The sequence below is a fragment of the Bos mutus genome, chromosome 21 (assembly GCF_027580195.1).
Source record: "Bos mutus isolate GX-2022 chromosome 21, NWIPB_WYAK_1.1, whole genome shotgun sequence".
Taxonomy (NCBI): Eukaryota; Metazoa; Chordata; class Mammalia; order Artiodactyla; family Bovidae; genus Bos; species Bos mutus.
The window spans coordinates 9922266-9946339 of record NC_091637.1 but is presented as its reverse complement, the minus strand read 5'-3'; the positions used below and the strand labels follow the sequence as shown (position 1 = coordinate 9946339).

Sequence of the window (24074 nt, the reverse complement as noted above, 5' to 3'; positions counted from 1 at the left end):
GATGGTAAACATTAACTGCACCCAGGCCATTGCTCCATAACTACACGCTGAGCTAACGGCTCCTAGGATAGACAAGCCAGAGCAGAGAAGAAAGGCGTGAGCTACATGGAATGTAAGACATCACTGCAGAAGGCAAGAGACAGTGTCCATAAAAGGGGAAACCAAAATGAAAATACATATTTCAAACAATCAGGTGGAGAATGGACAAGGAAAAGCAGGTTCATTGCTTTGGTCTGAAAAATGGCGGTGTGGTTGCAGGTAGCGAGGAAGCAGAACAAGAAGCAAGGCTTTTCCACGCACAGAAAGGAAAGCTGAAGTGCTGCCGGAGGAGATGAAGGGATGGAAAGATTGTTAGGCCCACAGAAGGTACAGTACACAGAAGACTGGGACAGTAGTGGAACCACGGTGGAGCAGGAGAAGAACAGCAAAGAAACCGGAGAATGCAACACGGAGGACATTTGGGCTGAAATAAAGCTGGCAAGCACCCCCAGTTCAGAGTTAGGAATGTCACCCACTGCGGTCTTATTTATCTTTCAATTCTCCTCAATCACACTCTGCTGGTGGCCTTTCTGTAGGCAAGTGTTCATCTTGTCTATCACTTGGTGCTTGTTTCCCTATCATCCTGCTCACCTGGAGAATAGATATTTCATTCCTTTTCACTAATTACTTCATTGAATTTTTTACAACTCCAACTAGACAGGAAGCTCCTGGAGACTGGAATGCTATGATGAGAGATCGGCAATTTTAAGAGGTGTCCACAAGCTTTCTAACGCTCTTCAAATCCAGAGAAGGGGTCTATGTGCTCTCGCCTTGAATCTGAGCTGACCTGAGTGACTGGTGGACCCGTGATGGATGTGCCTGGGCTAGGACAGAAAAGGACGTTCCAGCCTTTGCCTTGTTCTCTTGGGATGCTGTCTTTGGAAACCTGAGTGTCCAGGAAAGGAGCATAAGAGCAATTCTGTCAGGAAGCTCAGGTCACAGGGAATGAGCAAGCGCTCCAGCTGACAGTCCCAGCGGAGAAAGCAGCGGAGAACGCAGTGGAGAAGGGCTGGCATCAACCATCACACCTGTGAGCGAGGCGGTCTCAGTGGTCAGTCCAGTCTCTGCCATCTCATCCTTCTGGAAGGCTCTTTGAGACCCACCCAGCTGAACCCTGCAAACACTCAGAACCATGACGGATAATATAAAATGTCTGTTGTGGTTTTATGTGCGTATATGTCAGGGTGAATCTCTCGTGTAGAAACAGATAACTGGAGCAGGCACTGTTGGTTCTCAACAAATATGTGTTACATTTCATTCAACAGCAGACTAGGGATGGCAACGTTGTCTTTTGATCTTTTTCTCCCTTTTTGTCTTTCTCTCCATTATTTTCTGTTCTATAATCAGGCTCTCCTTATATCCTCAGTCTCTCTCTCTTTCTTTCTGTCTCTCCAAATCCACAATTGTCCCCGTGGAAAAGAGCTCCATCCAGAAAGCCAGGCTTCTCTTCATACCTATAAAAGGCTTTTCCCTCTCTCTTTTGGAGTGTAGGTGCACGTGTGTGTGTGTGTGTGTTACTTGTTCAGTCATATTCGACTCTTTGCAACTTCATGAACTGTTACCCACCAGTCTCCCCTGTCCATGGAATTCTCCAGGCAAGCATACTGGAGTGTGTTGCCATTCCCTTCCCCAGGGGATCTTCTAACCCAGGGATTGAAGCTAGGTCTCCTGCTTTGCAGGCAGATTCTTTATCGTCTGAGCCACCAGGGAAGTCCTCTTTTGGTGTAAAAGAGCCCAAATTCTTCATTAAAAAAAAATTGTTCTCCTTTTCCTGTTCTCTGCTGACTTTAGTCCTCCTTCCCCAATGATCTTTGAGTCTTGGGTGTACTTTTCAGGTTGTAAAGATTAGGAGCAAGCTTCTCTAGCTGTTATGCTCTTGGTCATAACCTTACCCACACCTGGAAAGCACAGCTGTTTTGGCCACCTTGGGATCATCCTGTGGCTGTCCCACCTGTCGGCTGCAGAAGTCCCAGCTCGCTTCCCCAGGCAGTACAGGGGGTACGCAGGCAGCAGCCACATCAGGAGCCTGAAGGGGTAGACAGCAAGCAGGGTGGTCAGAACCGCTGTAATGAGGGTGCTGAGTGCCGCTTCCAAAGAGGTCTCATAGGAGAGATGCTCGGACGTTGTAATCTGGAGATGACTCACCTGGCCTGGAGAGGCACTGACTGTGTCACCTGAATGGTCACCGAACAGCTGAAAAAGAACGGAAGCTGAGAGATAGGCAAAAACCAGACCAGAAGATTCCCCAGCCCCTTGTGCGCAAGGGTGTGCGTTCCATCTGTGCTGCCCCCCGAGGAGCAGCCCGCGCTGGGACCTGGAAACACCACCTGTGATAAGCCCATGTGGGCGCACACTGACGGAGCCGTGCGGCTGCAGGAACGCACGGGGATTCCGGAGGCGCATGGAGCTGCCCAGCAGAGAAAGGAAAAAGCCACCCCCAGGAATGGCAAACACGCTGCTAAAAGGACCACGTGCAGGCTTGGCCCAGCACACCAGCAGCAGGCAAAGTAATATCATCTCAGGTCAAGGAGAAAACCCACAGCCCAAAATAGACACCCTCCCCAGTTGCCGCTGGGTCTAAAATTATACCATCGAAGATTTATTCCTTTGCACACCTCACTTTCCCTGGGGGCCAGTCTGGGTGGGGGCAGGGACAGGCACCCATATGTCTTCACATAAAGGTGTAAAAGGCCTGACAGCTCCGGGAGTTATGTGGGGCGGGAAAGGAAGGGAGGTGTTGAAAGGAGTGGAACAAGGCAAAGGAAGTGTTGGTGAGGAATACCAAAAGGAAACTTCTCCTATTTCAGAGTTTTACCCAGAAGGAAGCTAGCTGGCAGCTACATCATAAAACCAAGGCCTGAGCGATTTGCCAGTAAATCTGAACCGTGCATGTAAACAATTCAAATCATTCATTCCTTGAAATGCCTTTATAATATATCATTATGCAGAGCTGGACACGCCTCTGCTTCAAATTGCTCAAAGGGTGGTGGGGTAAGGGGTGGGGAAGGGCAGGCGGAGGGAGGGGGAACAAATGAACGGGCGATTAGAAAGTATAACAAGAGGAAACAGAGAAAATGTCAGACTGGCACACAAAAGGAAGCTACAGGCAGGTAATCAGACCATCCTCAATCAAAGGCACCATTTCTGGGGCAAGATGTTCTCAGAAATTCAGGCAAGGCCTCTGTCTTTACACACAAAAGTTTGATTAACCTGACCCTAGAAGATTAAGCTGTAAGCAAAATAAAAACAAATAATCACTATTGATTATTTGTAGACCTCCAGTCTACTGTCCCAACAACAACCAGCTCCATCCTCTTCTATCTTTAAAGTCCTTAAAATATAGACAAGAATGTCAGAAAGGTACGCCCCCATCCTCCTTTCTTAAGCTACCTCTGGGGCAGAAAGCCAAGTACATGGATGCCATGGATGAGCGTTAGGTAGAGGCAAGACTCCAAATAGGGAACAGTAGAAGGATAAAAGTGAAAGACAAGGAAAGAGAGCAGAGTGCTGCGAATGAGAAACGTGTTCACACCATTCGGCCATTTATAAAGGGCTGTCATTTAACCTGACCTCCAGTCCTCCCAACTCAGTGAAGAAAGGAAGTTTTAGTCCTCTTTGTATGAATGAGAACACGGTGAATGAGAGAAATTCGGCGACTTGGCCAAAGTCATACAGTTGGGTATTTAGGGACATGGACAGGTCTCGAAAGCTGAGTCTAACTGAATAAATGCCCTATTCCTTCTACTCTAATAGTCTTTGGAGTTACTGAACCCAGGGATTCAAGAAATGTTCCTCCTGGGTCTGTTGGTAATACACTGATGATTTCTGTAACTAAGATTTCCCTTCTTAGCCTTGATTCATTTTTTTACTCAGCCACAACTGAATCTCAACCAGAGCCAGGCCTTGATCTAGGAATTGAAATGCACCTACGTGGGGATTTCACATAGATGACTCCATGATGGTCAATCTCAAATGTCCCCTTTACAGATGGATATTTTGCCAGGCGACCTCAAGTGGCCCCTGGCATCCTTTCCTAGTGACAATTGTCTAATTTCCCCAGAATGTGTAAGACATCTGAAACAATGTAGATCTTATCTTTATCCACTGTTTTACTACTTGTCTTCTCTCTCTCTAGAAAATGAGGTCGTTCAGAACAAGGACCTTCTCTTATTCAAAGCTGTCTCTCCAACACTTAAAACAATTCCTGCCCAGAATAGGTGCTTTAAAATATCTGTGTAATAAATGACGCTGAAAATCACAGAGAACTTTTTCCAGTGCCTACTATGTGTCCAAAGCAGTATGAGACTGTTTGCCTCAGCCCCAGTCCAAGGGGGCTTAAAATTTAATCAAGATTATACATGTCTAAATAGAAAGTACATGAAGAAGATGGGATTTTAATAATGGCAGAGAAAGGACCTGGAAGAATTAAAGCTCAATTTGAAATGCCTGTACACTGTACCACTTAATGCAAGAACAAGAGCCATCTTGTGATAATAAAAGGTAACAAATTTAAAATGAATAAAAGGAAACACTTTTTTAAAACAGCATATAATCTACCTGTGGAATTCACTGCCGCAGGATATTATTGAGGCAAATAGTCTAGCAAGATTCAAGAAAGGATTAGACATTTATATGAATAGGAATAATATTGGCAGTTACACTAACTAGGTTAAAAAGTTACAAGGCATGTCCGTCCTGGGCTCCAGGGCATAACTGCTCACCAGCTGGGGTGAGGAAGGAATTTCCCCTTGTGATAGAGCATTGCATAATTGGCCAGATGCACAATGGCTGGTATTTTTGCAGTCTTCTGTAACAGAGGTAGAGACCACTGCCCAGGGGAAGTTTCTGCAGAAGTCAGACCAATGACCTCTTACCATGGTTATTTCTGTCTTCCTGTTATACAGTCCTGAATAGAAGGTAGAGAAAACACATAAATTTGGAGGGGATTTTTACCTGAAGATTTTTCAACTTCAGAAAACAGAAAAGGTAAAAATAACTTTCTTCTTTTTCATGATGAAACTATCTCAGAAAATGAAATCGTACTCTAGCTGTAATCTTATTAGTGGCATAGCCAACAGCTCTAGGAGGCTACCTGTGCAATTCCAAACCTCAGCAGGAGTCCTGGGAAAATCGTGTATAAGGGCATCATCCATCCATCTTTCACAGCCATCTAACACTACGCCTTCTGCATGTGCACTTAACACATATGTGTTTAATGAAAGTGCATTTTTGCAGATGTGGGAGGAAAGCTGTTCATAATGCAGTCCACTCACATTGTGAAGCTTTTCTCTTTGTTAGAGAATCAGTTACACTGCCAGGCACTTCCTTTAATTCTTATAATGCATGCATGCGAGTGCTCTAAGTCGCTTCAATAGTGTCCAACTCTTTGCAACCTTATAGACTTGCCTGTCATGGGTTTCTCCAGGCAAGAACCTTGGAGTGGGTTGCAATGACCTCCTCCAGGATCTTCCCAACCCAGGGATCGAACTTGCGTCTCTGACATCTCCTGCAATAGCAGGCAGGTTCTTTACCCCTAGTGCTACTTGGGAAGCCCCTTAAAATGCATATTCTCCATTTTTTCTTCATCCTAATGTGAAAAAACCAAAAAGGCAGTTGTTAGCCATGCATTGGAATACAAGTCTCCTTAATAACATGTGATCACATTAAAGAAAACATCAAAACTAAATTATTCATTATACTAACTTACTTTACAAATCTTAGCTATGCACGTGCAGACAAGACTCCAAAGAAATGGTATCAGTGTTTGAATAATTTAAGAAAAAATATCTCCCATATTGCAGGACAAAAAACATTCTGCAAGCCAAAACATAAAGGGTAATTTTAATTTAAATCCTCAAACCAGAAATGAACCCAAAAGGTTTCAAAGATCTCTAAATAAGAGTAGATAGATATACAATAAAGTGTACATATGGTAATACGATGGGATCTTGTTACTCACGGATTCCTCATCTGTGTGTTCACTCAATCAAAATTTGATCCACAATTAGATGAATGTGTGGGTTCAGTACCCACTGCTATGGAAGGCTAATTGTACTACATCATCTTATATAAAGGGTTTGAGCATCTGCAGATTTTGGTATCCTCAGAAATACAGGAAACTATCCCAGATGGAGACGGAGAAACAACTGTATTCGTGGTTTTTTTCTGGAGAGAAAGAATCAGAGATGGACCGTAGTTATCATTAGTATTTTCAAATATGTTCTCACACAAGGTATGTTAAGAATCACTGGTCTAGGACCCATCCTACAACAAAATTCTCAAGTCATTTTGGACACAATCTTTTCCATCTGTGTACAAAAGTTGCTCTCATAAGATTTGCTTCCTTACATTCAATCATTAATACTTAGATTCTCTTAGTAGGAAATCAGATACATGGGATCTAATTCCCACCCAGAGGAAACACCTTAAACATTTAAGGGTTCTTTTAGACAGCTATCTGTCATTTTATTTAGTGTAGGATGAATCTTTTCAAGTTTGAATGTTTTCTCTTGGTTTAAGTTTTCCTACTTACTTTTTCATGTGGTTACCATTAAGATTAGGGCTCGTCAGATTTTTATTTATTGGTGTTGGGTTGTTTTTGATTTGGGGTGTTTTTTTCTCTATTTTTGGTGGCTAATGCTTGTTTTTTACTTGAAATTAATCACATAGCACAAGGAATTGTATGTTGTAGAAGGTCTGTTGCCAACTAGGATGGGGTTCAAATTTCACTCCAGAAGTATTACTTTAGATAAACCAATTCCTATGACTCTCTTTCCTCCTCTGTAAATTGGAGCTATAATAAATTTGGCTTAATCTGATGAACAGATTAAAGGAAACACGACTATAAAGCATGTGCCACATTGCCTATCATATATTAAGCAGACAATAAATTTCATCTACTTTATAACTGTGGATATTTTGCCTACATATTTGTAATCATTAAGAATGCATATCCTATTTCAATGTTATTATATCAGCTGCATAACAGTAAATATAAAGAAAATATTTTATACTTCCATTTTCCATATTGGTAGGTTTATATTAGGTTCTAACTATTGTAAGCAATAGTTTGATGAACATCTTCAAGCATTATCTTTTTAGTTCTGAGAACAGACTCCTAGAAGTAAAATTATTTAGTCAAGTGTTGTTAAAAAAAAGCCAGTGGCTCTTGACACATGTGGTCAATTGAGGTTCCAAAAGGGTTTTGCAAATGTACCCCCCTCTCAGCCATATAGAAGTGTCAGTTTCACGACCCTTTGGTGAATAACGGGAATTACTATTTACCAGTAACAAAATAATAATGAAAAGACTCTGTACAAGCAAGCTCTGGTGTTTCCAGATCTAGGAAAATAAATATTCTGTGAATGGTACAAATTTCCATTGCTTCAGCATCAGTGAGTTTCCTTCCAAGTGTTTTCTCAAAGTGTTGCATATAACCTCTCAGAAACTTTCCAGCTCACAGTCACACACCTTTTAGTTTTCAGGCTGAGTGAAGTCACAGAGGGGAAGGCAGTTTCCTGGTTTTCCCGCCAGCTGTCCAGTGGTCCCATGAAAACCAGCGATCCAACTGTCACCACTAGCATGAAGGCACGGCATGCAGGACCATTCCCAGAGGAAATGGGACCTGGTGAGACTCATATATAAATATTTTCTTGCAAGGTGGAATACTGGAGACTGACAGCCCCATCTGACCACAAAACCTGGAAGGTGTAACCCAAGGAGGCATATCACTTGAGCCTTGAAAGGAATAATCTGAGGAGGAACAGTTGGTTTGTGCAGCTTTGCTAGAGACTAAATAATAGCTGGGTTTGTGGAAGGAGAGGAAAGAAAAGAAAGAGAATACTCTGGCCTTTGGTGGCGAGTTACTGCATGTGAGAGCTGAGGGATTGACAATGTCGAAATGGAAATTTTCTTCCTCAAGGTGACCAAATAGAGGCTTTTTCTTCCCTTTCCACATCAGTGTCCTGCTGACTCCCTCTTTCTCTTTAAACAAATCTTGAGGAGCCCCAGTTTTCACTTGAAATCTATGTGGGCATTGTTCTAACAAGAAACCATCTGACCTCCCTGCTCATCCACACCAAACTCTTCAACAAGAAATCTCTTTTAAGATGCTATCACTTAGGAGGCTAGTTCAGCAGCATCTCCTGGCTCACTCACAATGCAATATTCACAGAAAAAGTAAAAACCAGAGTTGGGCTCTTTTGACATTTATAGATGGCGTAGCGTTATTTGTTAAATTCCAGAACCTGGTGTCGGGTAAACAGGCTGAAAGGATTAATGACTCCAAAGGTGGGGATCATTGGCATGGATGCCTGCACATCTGGGTATGAAGTACACCCAAAAGCAAGCAACATGGTAGAAGGGATAAAGACTCAGCCTCCCATCAATACTACCTGCATGACCCTCCACAAGCAATGAACCTCTCTGGGCCTTTGTTTCTACTCTGTTAAATGGAGACAGCAACACCTGCCTCGCAGAGTTATATCAGGAAAGTGCCAGCTCCCAGTATAGGGGAGATCTTTATGTCCACGGGCTTCCCTGGTGGCTCAGAGGGTAAAGCGTCTGCCTGCAATTCTGGAGACCTGTGTTCGATCCACGGGTTGGGAAGATCCTCTGGAGAAGGGAATGGCAACCCACTCCAGGACTCTTGCCTGGAAAATTCCACAGACAGTGGAGCCTGGTAGGCTACAGTCCATGGGATCACAAAGAGTCACACAGGACTGATCAACTTCACTTTATGTCCACACACGTGTGTCTACATGCATATGTGAGTACATGTGTACATGCATTTGAGTTTTTGAAAATCAATTACTCCTCTCCCTCTTTACAGCTCGTAAGGTGAGTTTTGAAAAGTCAATCAAGAAAGGAAGGAGAGAAACATATTTTCCTCTCCAAGAAAAATCAATTAAATGTCAAATATGAACTGTTCCTGGGAGTAAATTTTTTTAATGGGTTAAAGGCTTGGCCATTACAGACCTCCAATATGTAATTTCTAAGAAAGGACCAGGTAATATTTTTTTTAATTAAGTGGAAGATAAAATGCTCGAACCAGTGGATCCATTCAGAAACCACTTTTTTAGCCATTTTCCGGAGCTTCCCGATTGCATCATGCCTTTTAAGAGTCCTGATTTAATAGCACTTTACTTTAAACCTTCATTTGTGAAAAGCATTGATTTATGATAGGGCTGATTAAAGCAATGGTATCTTAAGCAATAATGATTTCAGTTATTGGACTTTCACCAATGGGCATTATTCTGACTTACTCTCCATTCTTTCCCCATTTTGATTCACTGTAAGAGAATAGATATAATTTTGGAAAGTTCCCGCACAAACATAATATCAGAAAGAAAGGTGTAGGCAGATGGACTGCTGTACCCTTTTTGATGATGTGAGGGTGTTGCGTTTTAATATGCTTTGACAAACTAGAGCCCCAGTGAGCTCCTATCCGATACCACGAGGATTATCCAGAACTCCAAGACCACTCTAATGCCCCTGGAGCACAGAGAAGTCATAGCAATAAACATAGTAAAGACCAACCCTCCAAGCCTAGTACCTAGAAGCGCACTTTCTCTTCATGGACCTGGAGAAAACAGTTAAGCCCACACTTAGATCTGTAACTCCATTTGAAACTAGCATTGATGCAAAGCAGACCAAAGATTCCCTCCTGATCTGAAAGCCTGTCCCGTGGACCAGGCTGGTAAATTAAAAAGTGAAACTGGCCTGGAGTCATATGCTAGGGAATGGTGGCAACTTGGAAGGAGCCCTGAGGAATGGGGGCAGCTGCTCCTGCGCCTCAGCTAAGCCTCACCACGTGCAGCTGTGGCCCAAAGCCTGCTGCATCTCAGGTGTCATAAGAATCCAGAAACCCACACTGCTATGTGAAGCTGAAGTTTCTCCCTTTCTGAAGGTTAGACAAGCACTGGCCAAACTGAGCCCAGAGGCCAACTCTGCTCAGATTCCTAGTGGGTGCACAAGTGGTGGATCCATCTAGTTACTGGGGGCGGGGGGGAAACATGCCGCATCTTTTAAAAATTATCACAGTGTTTTTATTCCACTATTTCACAAACATTTAACAGAAATATGTGCGAAGAACTACATGCTGGGTGAAAGTGAAAGTCACTCAGTCGTGTCTAACTCTTTGCCACCCCATGGACTATACAGTCCACGGAATTCCCCAGGCCAGAATACTGGAGTGGGTAGCCTATCCCTTCTCCAGGGGATCTTCCCAACCCAGGGATCGAACCCAGGTTTCCTGCATTCCGGGAGGATTCTTTACCAGCTGAGCCACAAAGGAAGCCTGGGTACTGGGAAGCAAAAAGAGAATAGTACCTTTTATCTGCCATCAAGGAACTGACAGTCTAGCATGTATATACAGGAACTATGGAGGGCTTCCCTGGTGGCTCAGCTGGTAAAAAATTCACCCGCAATACAGAAGACCCTGGTTAGATTCCTGGGTCGGGAAGATCCCCTGGAGAAGGGATAGGCTAACCACTCCAGTATTGTTGGGCTTCCCTGGTGGCTCAGCTGGTAAAGAATCTGCCTGCAATGCAGGAGACCTGAGCTCAATCCCTGGGTTGGGAAGATCCCCTGGAAAAAGGAATAGCTACCCACTCCAGTGTTCTGGCCTGGAGAATTCCATGGACTGTACAGTCACAAAGAGTCAGACACCACTGAATGACTTGCACTTTCACTTTTCATGGAGGATTTAGGGTTTAAAATTTTGAGAAGAAATAACCTAACATTGGGGCTCAATCTATCACATTCCTTTTTTGTATTTAGCTCCCTTGATATCTTTTAAGTAAGTTAGTTTGTCCCTATTCTGCTTTGAAGCTTTCTTTGAATTTGAGGACTACTGCCAGGATTTCTAAAGTCCATGTTGGGTGAATTCCCATTAAAACCCCAACAATGATTGGAAGGGAAAATTCCAATTGTATCTTGACAGTTCATTTCCATCAAATCAACTTTACAGATTTCTTAGTTTGGTGCTGTTAACTGGATGCTTGTATCATTTGAATCTAGCTAGTCTGTGCTGCTATAGTTTTTATGAGAGCTGACCAGCAGATGCTTTATGTATTAATCCCTCTGGAAAATCACCTCAATAACTTTTTTAACTTTTGGTTGGGGAAGCGGGGAATTATAGAAATCCAAAGACACAAATGAAAGCATTTGGGTCCAACCACTAGAATTTTTTTGGTCTCACATTTGAAAAATGATGTGCTTAATTGCTTTACAGAAGAAAATCAGATCAAAGTTAAGATTCTTCTTTTTAAACTTTGTAATTATTTTTCAGACTCCTACTTGAAATGCATTAAAGTACTTCCACTGAAATGTATATGGCTTTTCCCCTCTTTCTGTTGAATTTGCTTTGACTTTGTTGGGTTGCTTCCATCGCCTTCTTTGATGGCACAGCCTGAAAGCAAAGTCCTCAAACATCACCATCATCGGCATGATACAGACACATAAAACCCATGGGGCATGGTGCTAAGAGCTGGGCACTGCACGGATTTAAAAACAGCATTTGATACATTCTGCAGCTCAAAAACAGGCAATTACGGGAGGTGTCATTTCCTTGTTTGTTTAGAATTCTCAGTCAACCCTTTGCCTACAGATCCTTTTTCCATCCTCTCTTTCTCAGCCTGTCCCCTAGTAGGTCGTGTACAGCTTCTCAGGGAGCACTGAATCACAGGTAGCACGCTCTGCCAGCTGTGGGTACCAGATGTCGAGGCGCATCTGACCCTTTGCACTTGTTTGACACAGCAGGCAATTCTTACAAAGTAACTAACTTTCTTAGTTGAAGCTACTTTGCTGACTCATCTCCAAACACGTTATGTGACAGATGAAGGAGAAGAGACTGAGAGTGAGGAGCTGACTTCCCCGGGTCACACAGTTAGCACTTAGGACTTCCTTAGAGTGTTCCCCTCTCTGCAACTCACAGTCATAGTACTGTAGGAACCACGTCTCAAACAGAAATTTACTTTGGCCTCACAATAAAAACTAACGTAGGATAAAAGTGTGGATGGGCTCCGTTTTGTGCCAAGAGCTTGCTCATCAAAGACAGAGATTCAGCAATGAGTGGGAAGCAGTCTAATCCTGATCCAATCGCCTGTTGATAATCCATCCTCCCTGAGTTGATGCCCAGACAGATCACTGACTGAATCTTGCCTAGACTGTAAGTGGAGGAACTTTAGAACTTTCTTCCTAACTTTTGTTTTACAGAGGAGGAAATCGAGGCCACTAAAAACCTTAAAAGCTAATTCACCCCAGAGGCAGATCTAGAACCTACAATGCTAATCCCTGAGCTGTGTTCACTTCCATGCCTCCACCTAATTTCTGATTGCAACCTAACATGAGAGCCCAACCTGTCTCATGGATTACCCACATCTTCTCTGTCATCCTTCAGGTAAGTTAGTTTGTCCCTGTGCTCTGCTTTGAAGCTTGTGTTTTAATTTGAGAACTAGTCCCATGAGTACTAAAGTTCATGTAAGGTACACTCCATTAAAATCCCCAACAGCAGACAGTAGTCCCGGGACCCAGAGTTTAGCATGCGGTGACCGGCACAGTATACACATGGGCCCCAAGGGACAGAGACTGGGGAAGTCTCAGGAAAGAGGAGCAGATGATGAATGGAATCTCCATTCCCGGCTCTTGGGTCCCGCCAAGGTCTGGGCTAAAACATGGAAACTGACAAGTACACAGACCAGCATATACCCACAGCTCTGACTTTTTCAAGACAAACACAGAGAAGTGGAATAATAGAGACTGAGATACTGAGGTTAGTGTCTGTACTTTTATCAGACTAGTGGGTTTTTAAGACTTCCTGCTGCTGCTGCTGCTAAGTCGCTTCAGTCGTGTCCGACTCTGTGTGACCCCATAGACGGCAGCCCACCAGGCTCCCCCATCCCTGGGATTCTCCAGGCAAGAACACTGGAGTGGGTTGCCCTTTCCTTCTCCACTAAGACTTCCTAGAGATATATTTAAAATAGTAGCTGTGGAGAAGGAAATGGCAACCCACTCTAGTATTCTTGCCCGGAGAATCCTATGGACAGAGGAGCCTGGTGGACTATAGTCCATGGGATCGCGAAGAGTCAGACACGACTGAGCAACTCACACACACACACACACACACACACACACACACACACTGTTCCTAGAGATTCCAGCTTAGCCTGAGGATGAGCCATCCTGTGCAAAACAGAACCAGTCACCCCTCACCCAGAGGATCCTTAAGCAGCTAAGGTCAACCTAAGGGTTTCACTTTGCTTTCAAGCTTACAATAGCCTCTGGATCCTGGAGCAAACCCTTATACCAGTTCAACCTCAGCACCAAATCAGGTTCAATGGACTTGATACAGTGTTTTTCTCACATCAAGTTCAAACCTCTGGAAATAGACTTTGGTTGCTAAAAGATAATCACAGTTATACCATTGTCATTAATTTGAGAAAAGATGAAATGTATTAATATTTGTATGTATTTAGTCTTAATAAAAAGATAAAATTATTATAGAAATAATTGAAGGTAAAGAATCTATTATGTATTTGGAAAAATATTTTTTCTAGTAAAAAAAAATTGTAGCTGCAGTTTATATATCTTTTCAATGACCCTGTAAATCAACAGTATTCAGTAATCTTAGCTGAAACTATAAATGGCTGCTGGACCCATTAAAGAAGAAGTAAGTTAGATCTTCTATTTTTTTAAATGTGGTCTTCCAGGAAGCTGCCTCTGGACATAAGTACAGAAAATTAACACAATAAGTAAAGCATTATAGAACAGCTATTAACTGATTACACTAATAAAAACCAAATGGGGGCCTTAATGCTGCTCCTCTGGGAGAGAGGGACAGATAAAATAAACAACAGGAAAAGAATATGGAGTAAAGGAAATTGATTTTAAACAATAATAATACAGAAACCTCCCACCACGTAAAAAAAAAAGAAAGAAAATCAGATCTCTAGCTTCACTTTGGAAAAGAAAGAAGAAATTTTTCACTCTGCCTTGGCAAGGATTAAGTTTGATACTAATAAGCATGTTCTCTAGGCTAACAAATTGGAAAAGTGAAGGCGTGCTGACAAGAAAGTCCTTAAATGCCAGACACATGGCCACAAGGACTATCTACTGTATTATCAAAACGAGGAGCCCTTCTGGTACCCCTTAGTGGACGAGGAAATCTAAACATTTGGAGCCCCTGCTTCAACAAGGTGGGATGAAAGGTTGATTCCAGTGATATTTGGCATTCACGGCAAAGACCACACCAGACAGAAGAGAAGAAACAAGTAACCGTGTCTGTCTCCTTGGGAGGTGGTGGTGGGCAGACACTGTTTAAGAATGGCACCCCTAGGGAAGCACCGACTGTTAGCTAAATCCTAAATGCAGTAATCTTAGCTGAAACTATAAATAGCTACTGGACACATTAAAGAAGTAAGTTAGATCTTGAGTCCTTGAGTGGACTTGGGGTTAACTATGTAGAAATTTATAGTAAAGAAGTATATCTTCTTTCCATTTTGTTACCTATAATGTGGCCCAAATCCTTCCCTTCAAACCTAGCCAGAAGCCAACAGTTTGTCTCAGTAAGTGCCCACTAGTTGCCAAGTGGCCTCCAAAATGCCTTATACATGTTGTCTCATTCCCAAATTACGTTTGCAAGGCAGGTGATGGCCCAAAATTAGAGTTGAAGAAATGAAGACTCAGGTGATTCAGAGACCAGCTCCATTCCCATCTTACAGGGACTCACCCTTCGTCCTCCTCATAGGTAACCCCGGGCAAGATCCCCAACTATATATACTTTTAACTCCTTTCCTCACTCTTATTTTCACACGTTGTTCTAACCAGTGGAACCCAGGGAGCCAAGCCCTTTTGCAAGGCATATGCAAAATCCAGGTTATTTTTACTTTTCACTGGCAAAAAGTCAGCAAATTCAAATGAAATGATAATTTCTATGTGAGAAAATAGTTTAGCATTTTCTTAAAATGCAAACTTAAAAAAAAAAATTCTCACACAAGGCTCTAACTTCGAAGTTGACAGAAAATAGCCTGGCAGTTTCATGGGAGGCCCCAAGTAAACAATAGTGGTTTAGATGTGTTGGTCTGAGAATTGAAGGGGAACCTTCCCACAGTGAAATGTGGGTGTTTAGACTAGGTAGGTAAGTGATGAGGCTATCTATATAGAGATAAAACACTTGTGTATTGACTTGTGTAAGATTTGTTCGGTACTGGGCAGAGAAGGCTGGGAGATATACAGTGAGACCAGTGGACAGAAGGTTCAGGAAGGGAGATCAAAATTTGAAGCCTTGAACACATTCTAAAAGCCAGAGTCTTTCCAAACTACATTATATTCAGGCCATTATACATGGTAGTAAAATATTGTTGGCATTCTGAATAAAGAATAATTTAAATTCTGTGGAAGTTGACCCTTTTGTAAAAAGATTGGGAAAATTAAGAAATTAAATAATTTGAAGGAAAGAGACAAAATTATTATCTGCAGATAAAAGTATTTACTTAGATGGCTCAAAAGAATCCATTGGCAAATTCTTTTGAATAAGAAACCAGTAAAGTAGGAAAATACAAAATAAAAATGCATAAGTAAATCATTTTCCTCAGAAAACAGTTATAGGATTTAACAGAGAAATTGTATCCACAATAGCAGTGAATAAATTTGACACCATGCACATTGAAAAATACATGAAGAAACTACAACTTTAACAGGAGTTCATATGAAAAAAATAAATGAGAAGGCATGCTTTACTTCTAAATGAGAAAACTCAGTATTAAAGACTTCAAATTCTCACACACTGATGTACCAATTGTCTTCTCTTACATTTTGAACTTGATGAGTTCTTATGGTATAACAAATAGGCATTGAAACATGTAAAATATCATGTATGAAACGAGATGCCAGTCCAGGTTCGATGCACGATACTGGATGCTTGGGGCTAGTGCACTGGGACGACCCAGAGGGATGGTATGGGGAGGGAGGAGGGAGGAGGGTTCAGGATGGGGAACACATGTGTACCGGTGGCGGATTCATTTTGATATTTGGCAAAACTAATACAATTATGTAAAGTTTAAAAATAAAGTTAAAAAAAAAAAAAGAATAGAAACAAACATAAAAAAAAAAACCAAATAGGGAGGCATAACCCAGAAAACTAATTGTAAAGAAGAGATTAAAAAAAAAAAACTTGCATCACTAGATATGAAAGTATATCCTTAAATTGCGATTAAAAAAAAAAAGGGAGGGTTTTGGCAAAAGAAGTGATAAAGACAGAAAGATAATAAATAAAATTCTAAAATACAGAAATAGGTCCAATAAATAGCAACATTTAGATCAGTGAGGAAATAGATTCTTATCACACAGACCAAATATATGAGAGATTTAAGTATTTCTTTTAAGTAACAAGAGCCACAAAAATACTAGTAGAAAATACAGGTTAATATTTCTCTGACCCTGAGGTGTGCAAGGCTTATCTAAGCACAAAAGCAGAGGAAGAAAGACTAAATGAAAATAGTTATATATTTAAATTGATAAACATATACATTAAAAATCCATTAACAATTTAAAAAAATCTAGTGACAAAATGGAGACATGTTTGCAATGGGCAAGAGTGCAAGGGTGAATAAATGCACTATGCAAAGAACTTTTACATCTTAACAGGTAAAGGTCTAACACCATTAAAAAAAATTAAATACAACTTTTCCAATTTTAAATAAATAGAAATTAAAATAACAGGCAAATAACATGCACACAAAACAAGACAGCCAATAAACATGAAGTTCGCATCACAAATAATCAAGGAAATAGGGATCACAGTAGGTTCTAAGTTTCTTGTCTCAGTTTGGGAAGAATTAATGATGGTTTGTGAGTTTTGGATTCTGTTCCATGGCAGGTGGGAATATAAACTGGCATAAGTACTTCAGAGGGCATCTCTGCACATTATAGCCCCCCAAAAGGTTTTGGCCCAGGAATTTCACTCACAGTTATTTCCAGAGTGAACAGAGATGCACACGAACATCTTAAAATGCAAAAATTTACAACGTTCCATGAATATCTAGAGGTCAAATGAATTCACCATCAAATAAGGAATTATGATGCCAAGATAAAAATCGTTTTTTATAATAGTTTTAATAACCCTTGCAAAGGTCTCTTAGGACTAGTCAGATAGGAAAACCAGATTCCAAAACAATGGATGATACCAGGGCCTCAGTTGTACTTTTTCAACATGCAAATATATGCATGCAAGAAAGCAGAGGAAGATGATGAGAAAATGTGTATCCACGTGCTGACAATCATTATACACAAGCGGCAGGACTAGAAGAATTATTGACTTCTTCTTGCTTTTCCGTAATTTCCAACTGTTCTGCGATGAACGTGTATCTATTTTATTTTTATTTTTTTTAATTGGCCATGCTGCTCTGCTTGTGGGATCTTAGTTGCCCAGTTAGGGATCCACCCAGGGCCCCTGCAGTAGAAGCGCGGAGTTCTAACCACTGGACCGCCACGGAATTCCAGGATGTGTGTTATTTTTTGCATTCAAGAAAAACATGGTTTCACGTGTGTGTTTTAAATTCTAGCTGGCTGGAAGCATGGAGGTGTGAGATAGGCTGCCCAGAGAGGATGCCGCAGGAGAAGAAAGGGAACTTCTCAACCCCGTGAGTCTGCGCCCTTTCCTTACCCTGGCTTTTTTTTTGCTCTTCTCGAGAGTTTGCAGCTTCCAACACCATTTCACACGCTTCTCCTGTGAGTGACGGAGCAGAGTGTCCCAACAATACCTAATGCATTTTGTGTCAGGGGCCCGTGGGTCAGCAAGGTTATTAATAAGCATCGCCTCTTGTTCTAATTTGGGTCCCTTCTCTCCTCCTGCCCTGCTTTTCCTTTCACTTCTCTCTCTGACCCTTTTCCCCTTCTCCCTGATCTCAAGGATTCGGCCTTCATTTTAGCTTGACTTCTGGCACTCTTCCCATATCACATTTCTGATGTATTTGTTGCTCCTGCAAAGTTTTCACAGGGAATTTTATTTTTGAGGAAATGCTTCGTGTCCTAAATCCATTCGTCGCAGGCTGGTGCGATGCTCTGACCTGACCTGCCTGAGACGAACGGCAGGGATCAGTCAGATGGAGGCAAATGTGTGCATGAACGGGGGACAGACCTTGTTTTTTAAAAAGAATTTCTGTTAAACAAAATTTACTAACCACAAAGTTTAGCCAGATTGAAGAGGCCACTATTACAATCAGGTCCACATGAAAGGAGGAAGGCGAAAGGCAGCTTAATTTTATTAGTATTTTTCTATTCTCTTTCATGAGACAAAGAGAATTTAAAGAATTTATCATGTATTTTTGGATGTGTGTGTATCTATTTTATTTTCCATTTACAGCCTGATTTATGACCTCAGCTTATATTTAGAGTAAAGCTTGTTGTATTTCTGCTGATTTTCTTACACAAATAGAACTGGTTGCATGGTCACCACCACTACCAAATTTTTACATACAAGCTCTTCCGATCCCCTGAACGTGGTGCAAATTCAATTTTTCTTTTCACTTACAACATTTCTAACTGCAAAACTTCAAACCAGAAATAACTGAAAAAAGTCAGTTCCTACACACACACAAACTTGCATGTGCTCTCTCCAAATTTATTAAGCTTCAGTTGTTACTTTCTTGTAATAGACATGATATTGCATCTCCCATCAGAGCCTTCAGAGAGTTAAATGTGCCAATGGGAGTTACTTATCAATGGTAGAGCAATATTTTTATATGGGAAAACATAAAAAGAAATGTATGATTTTTTTCCTGAATTACTCATACTTTTCGAATTTAACCTCATGCCCTTCTTCAAGAATGCATTCTTATAAAAATCTGACCAAGGACCAAGACTACCTTTTTTAGAATGAATGGAAGTCTTTTAGAGTGATGTAATTTTCTAACACATGATTAACATGATTAATTCTACTCTGAACTAGGGTCCACATATTGAAAAAAACGAAAAGAAACAAAATTAAGCAATGATAAGTAAACTAAATGTATCCAGGAGAAAGATAGTTTTCTATACCTAAACTTATTATCATGAAACATACTAGTTTTGCTGCTTTAATGGAATTGCACCTGAGTTTGTTCTTTCCCAAACTAAGACAGTCTATGTGAACTTTGAATGAATTATGCATTCAGCTTCTTCTTAATCTGGTCACCTCTCAGCAGTGCACATTAACAGTTCAGGGATCCTAAACTCAGCTCAAATCACCACTGGAAGGAGCCACTAATCAGACCTAAGTAAATGTCTAATTCGTTTCCTTACCCTTTAGTTTTTTATTTTCCTTTTGAATAGATTAATCTTATCTGTTCTGTAACAACTGTCAAAGGATGAGGATAGCTTTAAATGTGCTCTGTTACATATGTGACCATTTATCATTCATGGGGTAATATTTATTTTCTTGAAATGCAGTATTTTTCTTAATAGACCTGGGTTTGCATGAGCAGTAACTTCTTAGACTGTCTTGGGGAAGAAGAGAGGAAAAAGAAATAGGAGGAGGAGGCTTTTCTTGAGTACCTGTGTGCTGTGTGCTAAGCCATTTTGGTCGTGTCCGACTCTGTGTGACCCCATGGACTGTAACCTGCCAGGCTCCCCTCAGTCCCTGGGGATTCTCCAGGCAAGAATACTGGAGTGAGTTGCCATGCCCTCCCCCAGGGGATCTTCCCGACCCAGGGATTGAAACTACATCGCGTACATCTCCTGCATTGGCGGGCGGGTTCCTTATGACTAGCACCACCTGGGAAGCTCAGACAGTATGACGGTATACCACACAGTATGACACGGATTCACCCATTTGATGGAGCTTTCATGCTGTTCCGCACATCTTTTCAGGTACTCTCTGCACAAGTGAGAAAACCGGGGCTTAGAGATGCTAAGGGATACATCCAAGACACACAATTAGTGTGACGCGAAGCATAGACTGGCACCCAGGCCCTGCTCGCCAAACGTTCTGTGATTATGAATAGACTTCATTGTCTGCAGTGGTAAGGGCTCCGAATACAGGTTAAACCCTGGAATTTACTGTAGGCTGGCCTTGTGGTCAGTGACACTCATCACTTACCAGGTATGATTTGGGGTTGTCTGAAAAGCCAAGACAGACCTCTCAAAGAATTACACTAGATAACATGGCACAGACATTATGAAAGGGCCAAAAAGAAACGCTATCCTGTATACCACAAGGCCCACGACACCTGTGTGTGACTCCAAATAGAGCGGCGGCTTTCAAGAGCTGGCCATCTTGGTGACCTTGTGGTATGTGTTTTAAATATTCTCTATTTAAAGAGGGTCGTTTGTTCCAACACGTTCCTTGAAATTTTGATAAATGTTCCTAGAATCATCTATGGGGAATTTTTCCCTCACATAATCAGGTTGGATGCAAAGCACAGTTTTATGCCCTGTAGCAGGACATTAAAAAAATTTTTTTTTCATGCCCTCTCTGTTTCCGCTGCTTCCAAGTTCCAGGCTGGAATCTGCAGGTTGTGAGATGAGGGTGGTGTGGCGGGTGTCAGGCTCCAGTTCTTCATGCTCTAGGGATAAGATTTCCTATGAAAACTGGCAGCTTTTTTGTTCTTCCTCAGCCTTTTTAACCCACAGCCTGGTCTCTCTGTTTGGCTGCGCCCGCTGCGGCGGTGACTGTACTGAGCTAAATTTATGCCGCTGACAAGTCCCATTGAAGTACGTCGGTAGCACAGAGTCAGTGGGAGTTGTGTGTATCTAAGCGCGGGCAGCCCTTGGCCCGCTGAGTGTAATAGCATCTCTGCCTTGGGAGATTATGGGTATGATATGGGCGATGCGTAATGGATTGGGCAGTCTGTGTACAAATTCCCAATGACTTGCTACACCCCTTTAGGATGGTGGCTGTCAAAAGTGTTAGCACTTTACACACACAACAACCCCGGATCTGATTACCGGTGGCCCCTGCTCTCGCAAACCGGCTCCTCCTCCAGGTTATTGCTGCAGGGGTACCTATTGAACACGTACAAAGGAGAAAACACTGGTGAATTTTCTTCTTTGAGCTCCACTGTATTAATGGAGAAGGAGGAAAATACCGAACGGGTTTGAATTAGCCTGGACAGAAGTTCAAAGAGAACTCCCTGTAAAAGGTATCTCTGAATGATTTAAATTTGCAACCCGAGGAGAACTTGGTTTAACACCCGGAAACTGAAGAGGGAGGAGGCGGGAGGAGGGGCGGGCATTATGTTGCTATGCACTTAAAACAAGACCTACCCTGATGTTAGCACTTCGTTGTGGGTGTTAATGGAAAGGTACGCAGATGCGGAAACTTCCACGCTGTGGATGTGGACGCCTTTTCAAACGTTTAAATTGTTTAGCATGTCTTCTGGAATGAGTTTGCCTATGGCTAAGTAATCTACAAAAGTTTAAACACAAAGATCTGAGTGAGGAACGCTAGGATTCTTGGGTTAGGAGACTTTGCATGCCAAAAATAGTGTTCACTCTCCCCTTGGTGCAGGCAAAACTTAACAGTACCCTTGCCCTTTTTCTGTGTTGAGAGTAAACTTCAGTGTCTGATTTTTCTGGTCTTCTGAGCTAAACCGAGACATAACAGATTAGTATCAGTAAAGACACTGGTGACAATGATGACAGTTCCTAGAAAAATTAGGGACAAAATAACCAGTCTGATGATGGCCTGAGGTTGAATGGTGTACAGTTTCATGAGATGGTTGGATGGCATCACGGACTCAATAGATATGAGTTTGAGCAAGCTCTGGGAGTTGGTGATGGACAGGTAAGCCTGGTGTGCTGCAGTCCATGTGGTTGCAAAGAGTCAGACAAGACTGAACTGAATGGAACTGAAAATCTGTTAGCATTGGAAACCATAGCATTGCTTATATTATCTGTCTGCACCTAGTTTCCAGAACACTATGGAAACTCACTCGTCCATATACCCAATTTATTTAGCCCTAAGTATATTCCAGGCACAGTGCTAGTCTCTGGAGATAACAGATATCAATGAGAAACTGCCCCTGTCCTTAGGAACCTTGTCTTCATTTATTTTTGTCTTATAATAAACAGTGCATGCTATGTACCTGAAACTAGTCTAAATGCTTTACATATATTAACTCATTTCATCATCAAAACAGCCATATATTATTACCCCCCATTTTACAGATGAGGAAACTGAGACACAGGCAAATCAACATGCCCAAGGCCATGCTCCTGGTATATCAGCAGACCCAGGATTTAAATCCTGACAAATCTAGTTTGCAGAGGTCCTACTGTTAACCACTGCTTATGAGCTAGTTGAGAAATAAACTTCTATTTTCAACATAATTACTAGTGACATCAAAGAACCTAGAAACCCCAGAAACACTGGCTTCTGTAATATGCAGATCAATGATTGGACAAAACTGTAAGAGACACGCTAATGCAATTTGTAAAGGAACAAAAGATGAGAGGGACAGACTTTAAAAGCCACCAAAAAGCCAAAACAAAATGCAATTTAATGGGGATAAACATGAGACATTCTTAAATGCAATAAATCCCTCCTTACACGCTCCTTGATGATTGAGATCTGACTCCACAGTATGGGATTCCTCCCTGACCAGGGTTCTGATTAAAGTCACATGGCATGCATGGTACACAGCACAGGACACGAGACTTCTGAATATTTTGTTTCTGGATGCTTCTTAAAAGACTCTGAGAAACTAAGGCCAACTCAGGAAGACAAACCTTCTGAGTCCAATTTAGCCAAGGGGATGGGGGAAGAATGAAAGTTACCTTGAAGGGTTTGAAAGTCTGCCATATGGTGTAGGGATGAGGTTCAGCTGTACTGCTTCTGAGGACAGACTCCAACTCTGTAGAAAGACGCTCCAGGGACACGGTTTTTGTTCCCTTTTGTGTGTGTTCAGTCATGTCCAACTCTCTGCAACCCCGTGGACTCTTTGCGACCTCATGGACTGTAGCCCGCCAGGCTCCTCCATCCCCAGAATTTTCCTTGCAAGAATACTGGAGTGGGTTGCCATTTCCTCCTCCAGGGGATCTTCCTGACCCAGGGATCGAACCCACATCTCTTGCATCTCCTGCGTTGGGAGACAGATTCTTTCCACTGCACCAACTGGGAAGCTCTTTGGTTCCCATAGAAGGAACAAAACTTTCTAAAAACGAAGCCCCCAGTAGTGGCAGCCTCAGAAAAAGGACCCCTCCCGCTCCCATCTGTCTAGGTGGTCGGCCAGGACTAACTGGCAGGCTTCACCCAGGTCTTCACATATTTATGTGACCTGACTTGAGTTTACAACTCCTAAAAATCTGTGTCTGCCTGCCCATCTGCCCATTTCCAGATGTCTGGCTTTAGTGGGAAGTTGGACCAGTGTTCTCCAAGCTTCCTTCCAAGGGAACCGTTTCATGACTTCTTGATTCCATTATGGAGCCTTCATTTAAGGCTTCCATGGCACTGTAAAAACCAGTTTTCCCTGTTTCATAGATGAAGAAATATCAGAGGGCTGAGTAACCAACAGAATTAGATGCTGATAACATCTCCCCCTCACACCTAGATTTCTGCTCACATTTGAAGAACTACTCCTACACAACCAACCTTAGCATTGTTACAGAGGAACTTGGTCCTAACCTTATTCTAGAAAATTGGCCTAGTCCCCAGTGGCCACTATATCATTTGGCTGAGCGCTTACTATCATTTCTAAGTTAATTTGTGAGTTAATTGTAGATGTCAGGAAGCTCTGACACTGCAGAAAATGGTAAATTATTGAGATAGACCAGCCAGGGTCAGAAGAATCCAAAATGAATACAGTTGATTGTTGATCAGTTTTTATAAAATATATACATATATATGCTGACATCCAAGGGGACTGGAATGTCCTCAAAGGAGTTTCCTCAGAAGAGAGTCCTCCGTGAAGTGGACACTGGATTCTTGGGTACAAATGTTTTCCAAAACAAAACAAAAAAGTTTTCCAATGCTAAGATTTCCATAATACTTCACAATCAAAACCCCGATCACATTTTCACCTAAATGACTATCCAACCTGTAGAACTTCAAAAAGAGAGCC

The 24074-nt window shown here is 41.9% G+C and overlaps 1 protein-coding gene across 13 annotated transcripts in view; it reads right to left on the bottom strand.

Moving 5' to 3' along the window:
• LOC138984413 (uncharacterized) overlaps nt 1-24074 on the bottom strand; it is a 132654-nt gene that overhangs the window by 87062 nt on the left and 21518 nt on the right. For 6 of the 13 annotated variants that reach the window (XM_070358529.1, XM_070358532.1, XM_070358527.1 and 3 more), the window contains exons 2-3: nt 2185-2232; nt 1932-2065 (exon numbers count right to left, since the gene is read on the bottom strand). In XM_070358529.1, coding sequence (XP_070214630.1) covers nt 1932-2065; nt 2185-2232 — 182 coding nt within the window. The other 7 variants (XM_070358537.1, XM_070358533.1, XM_070358536.1 and 4 more) reach the window with 3 other exon arrangements.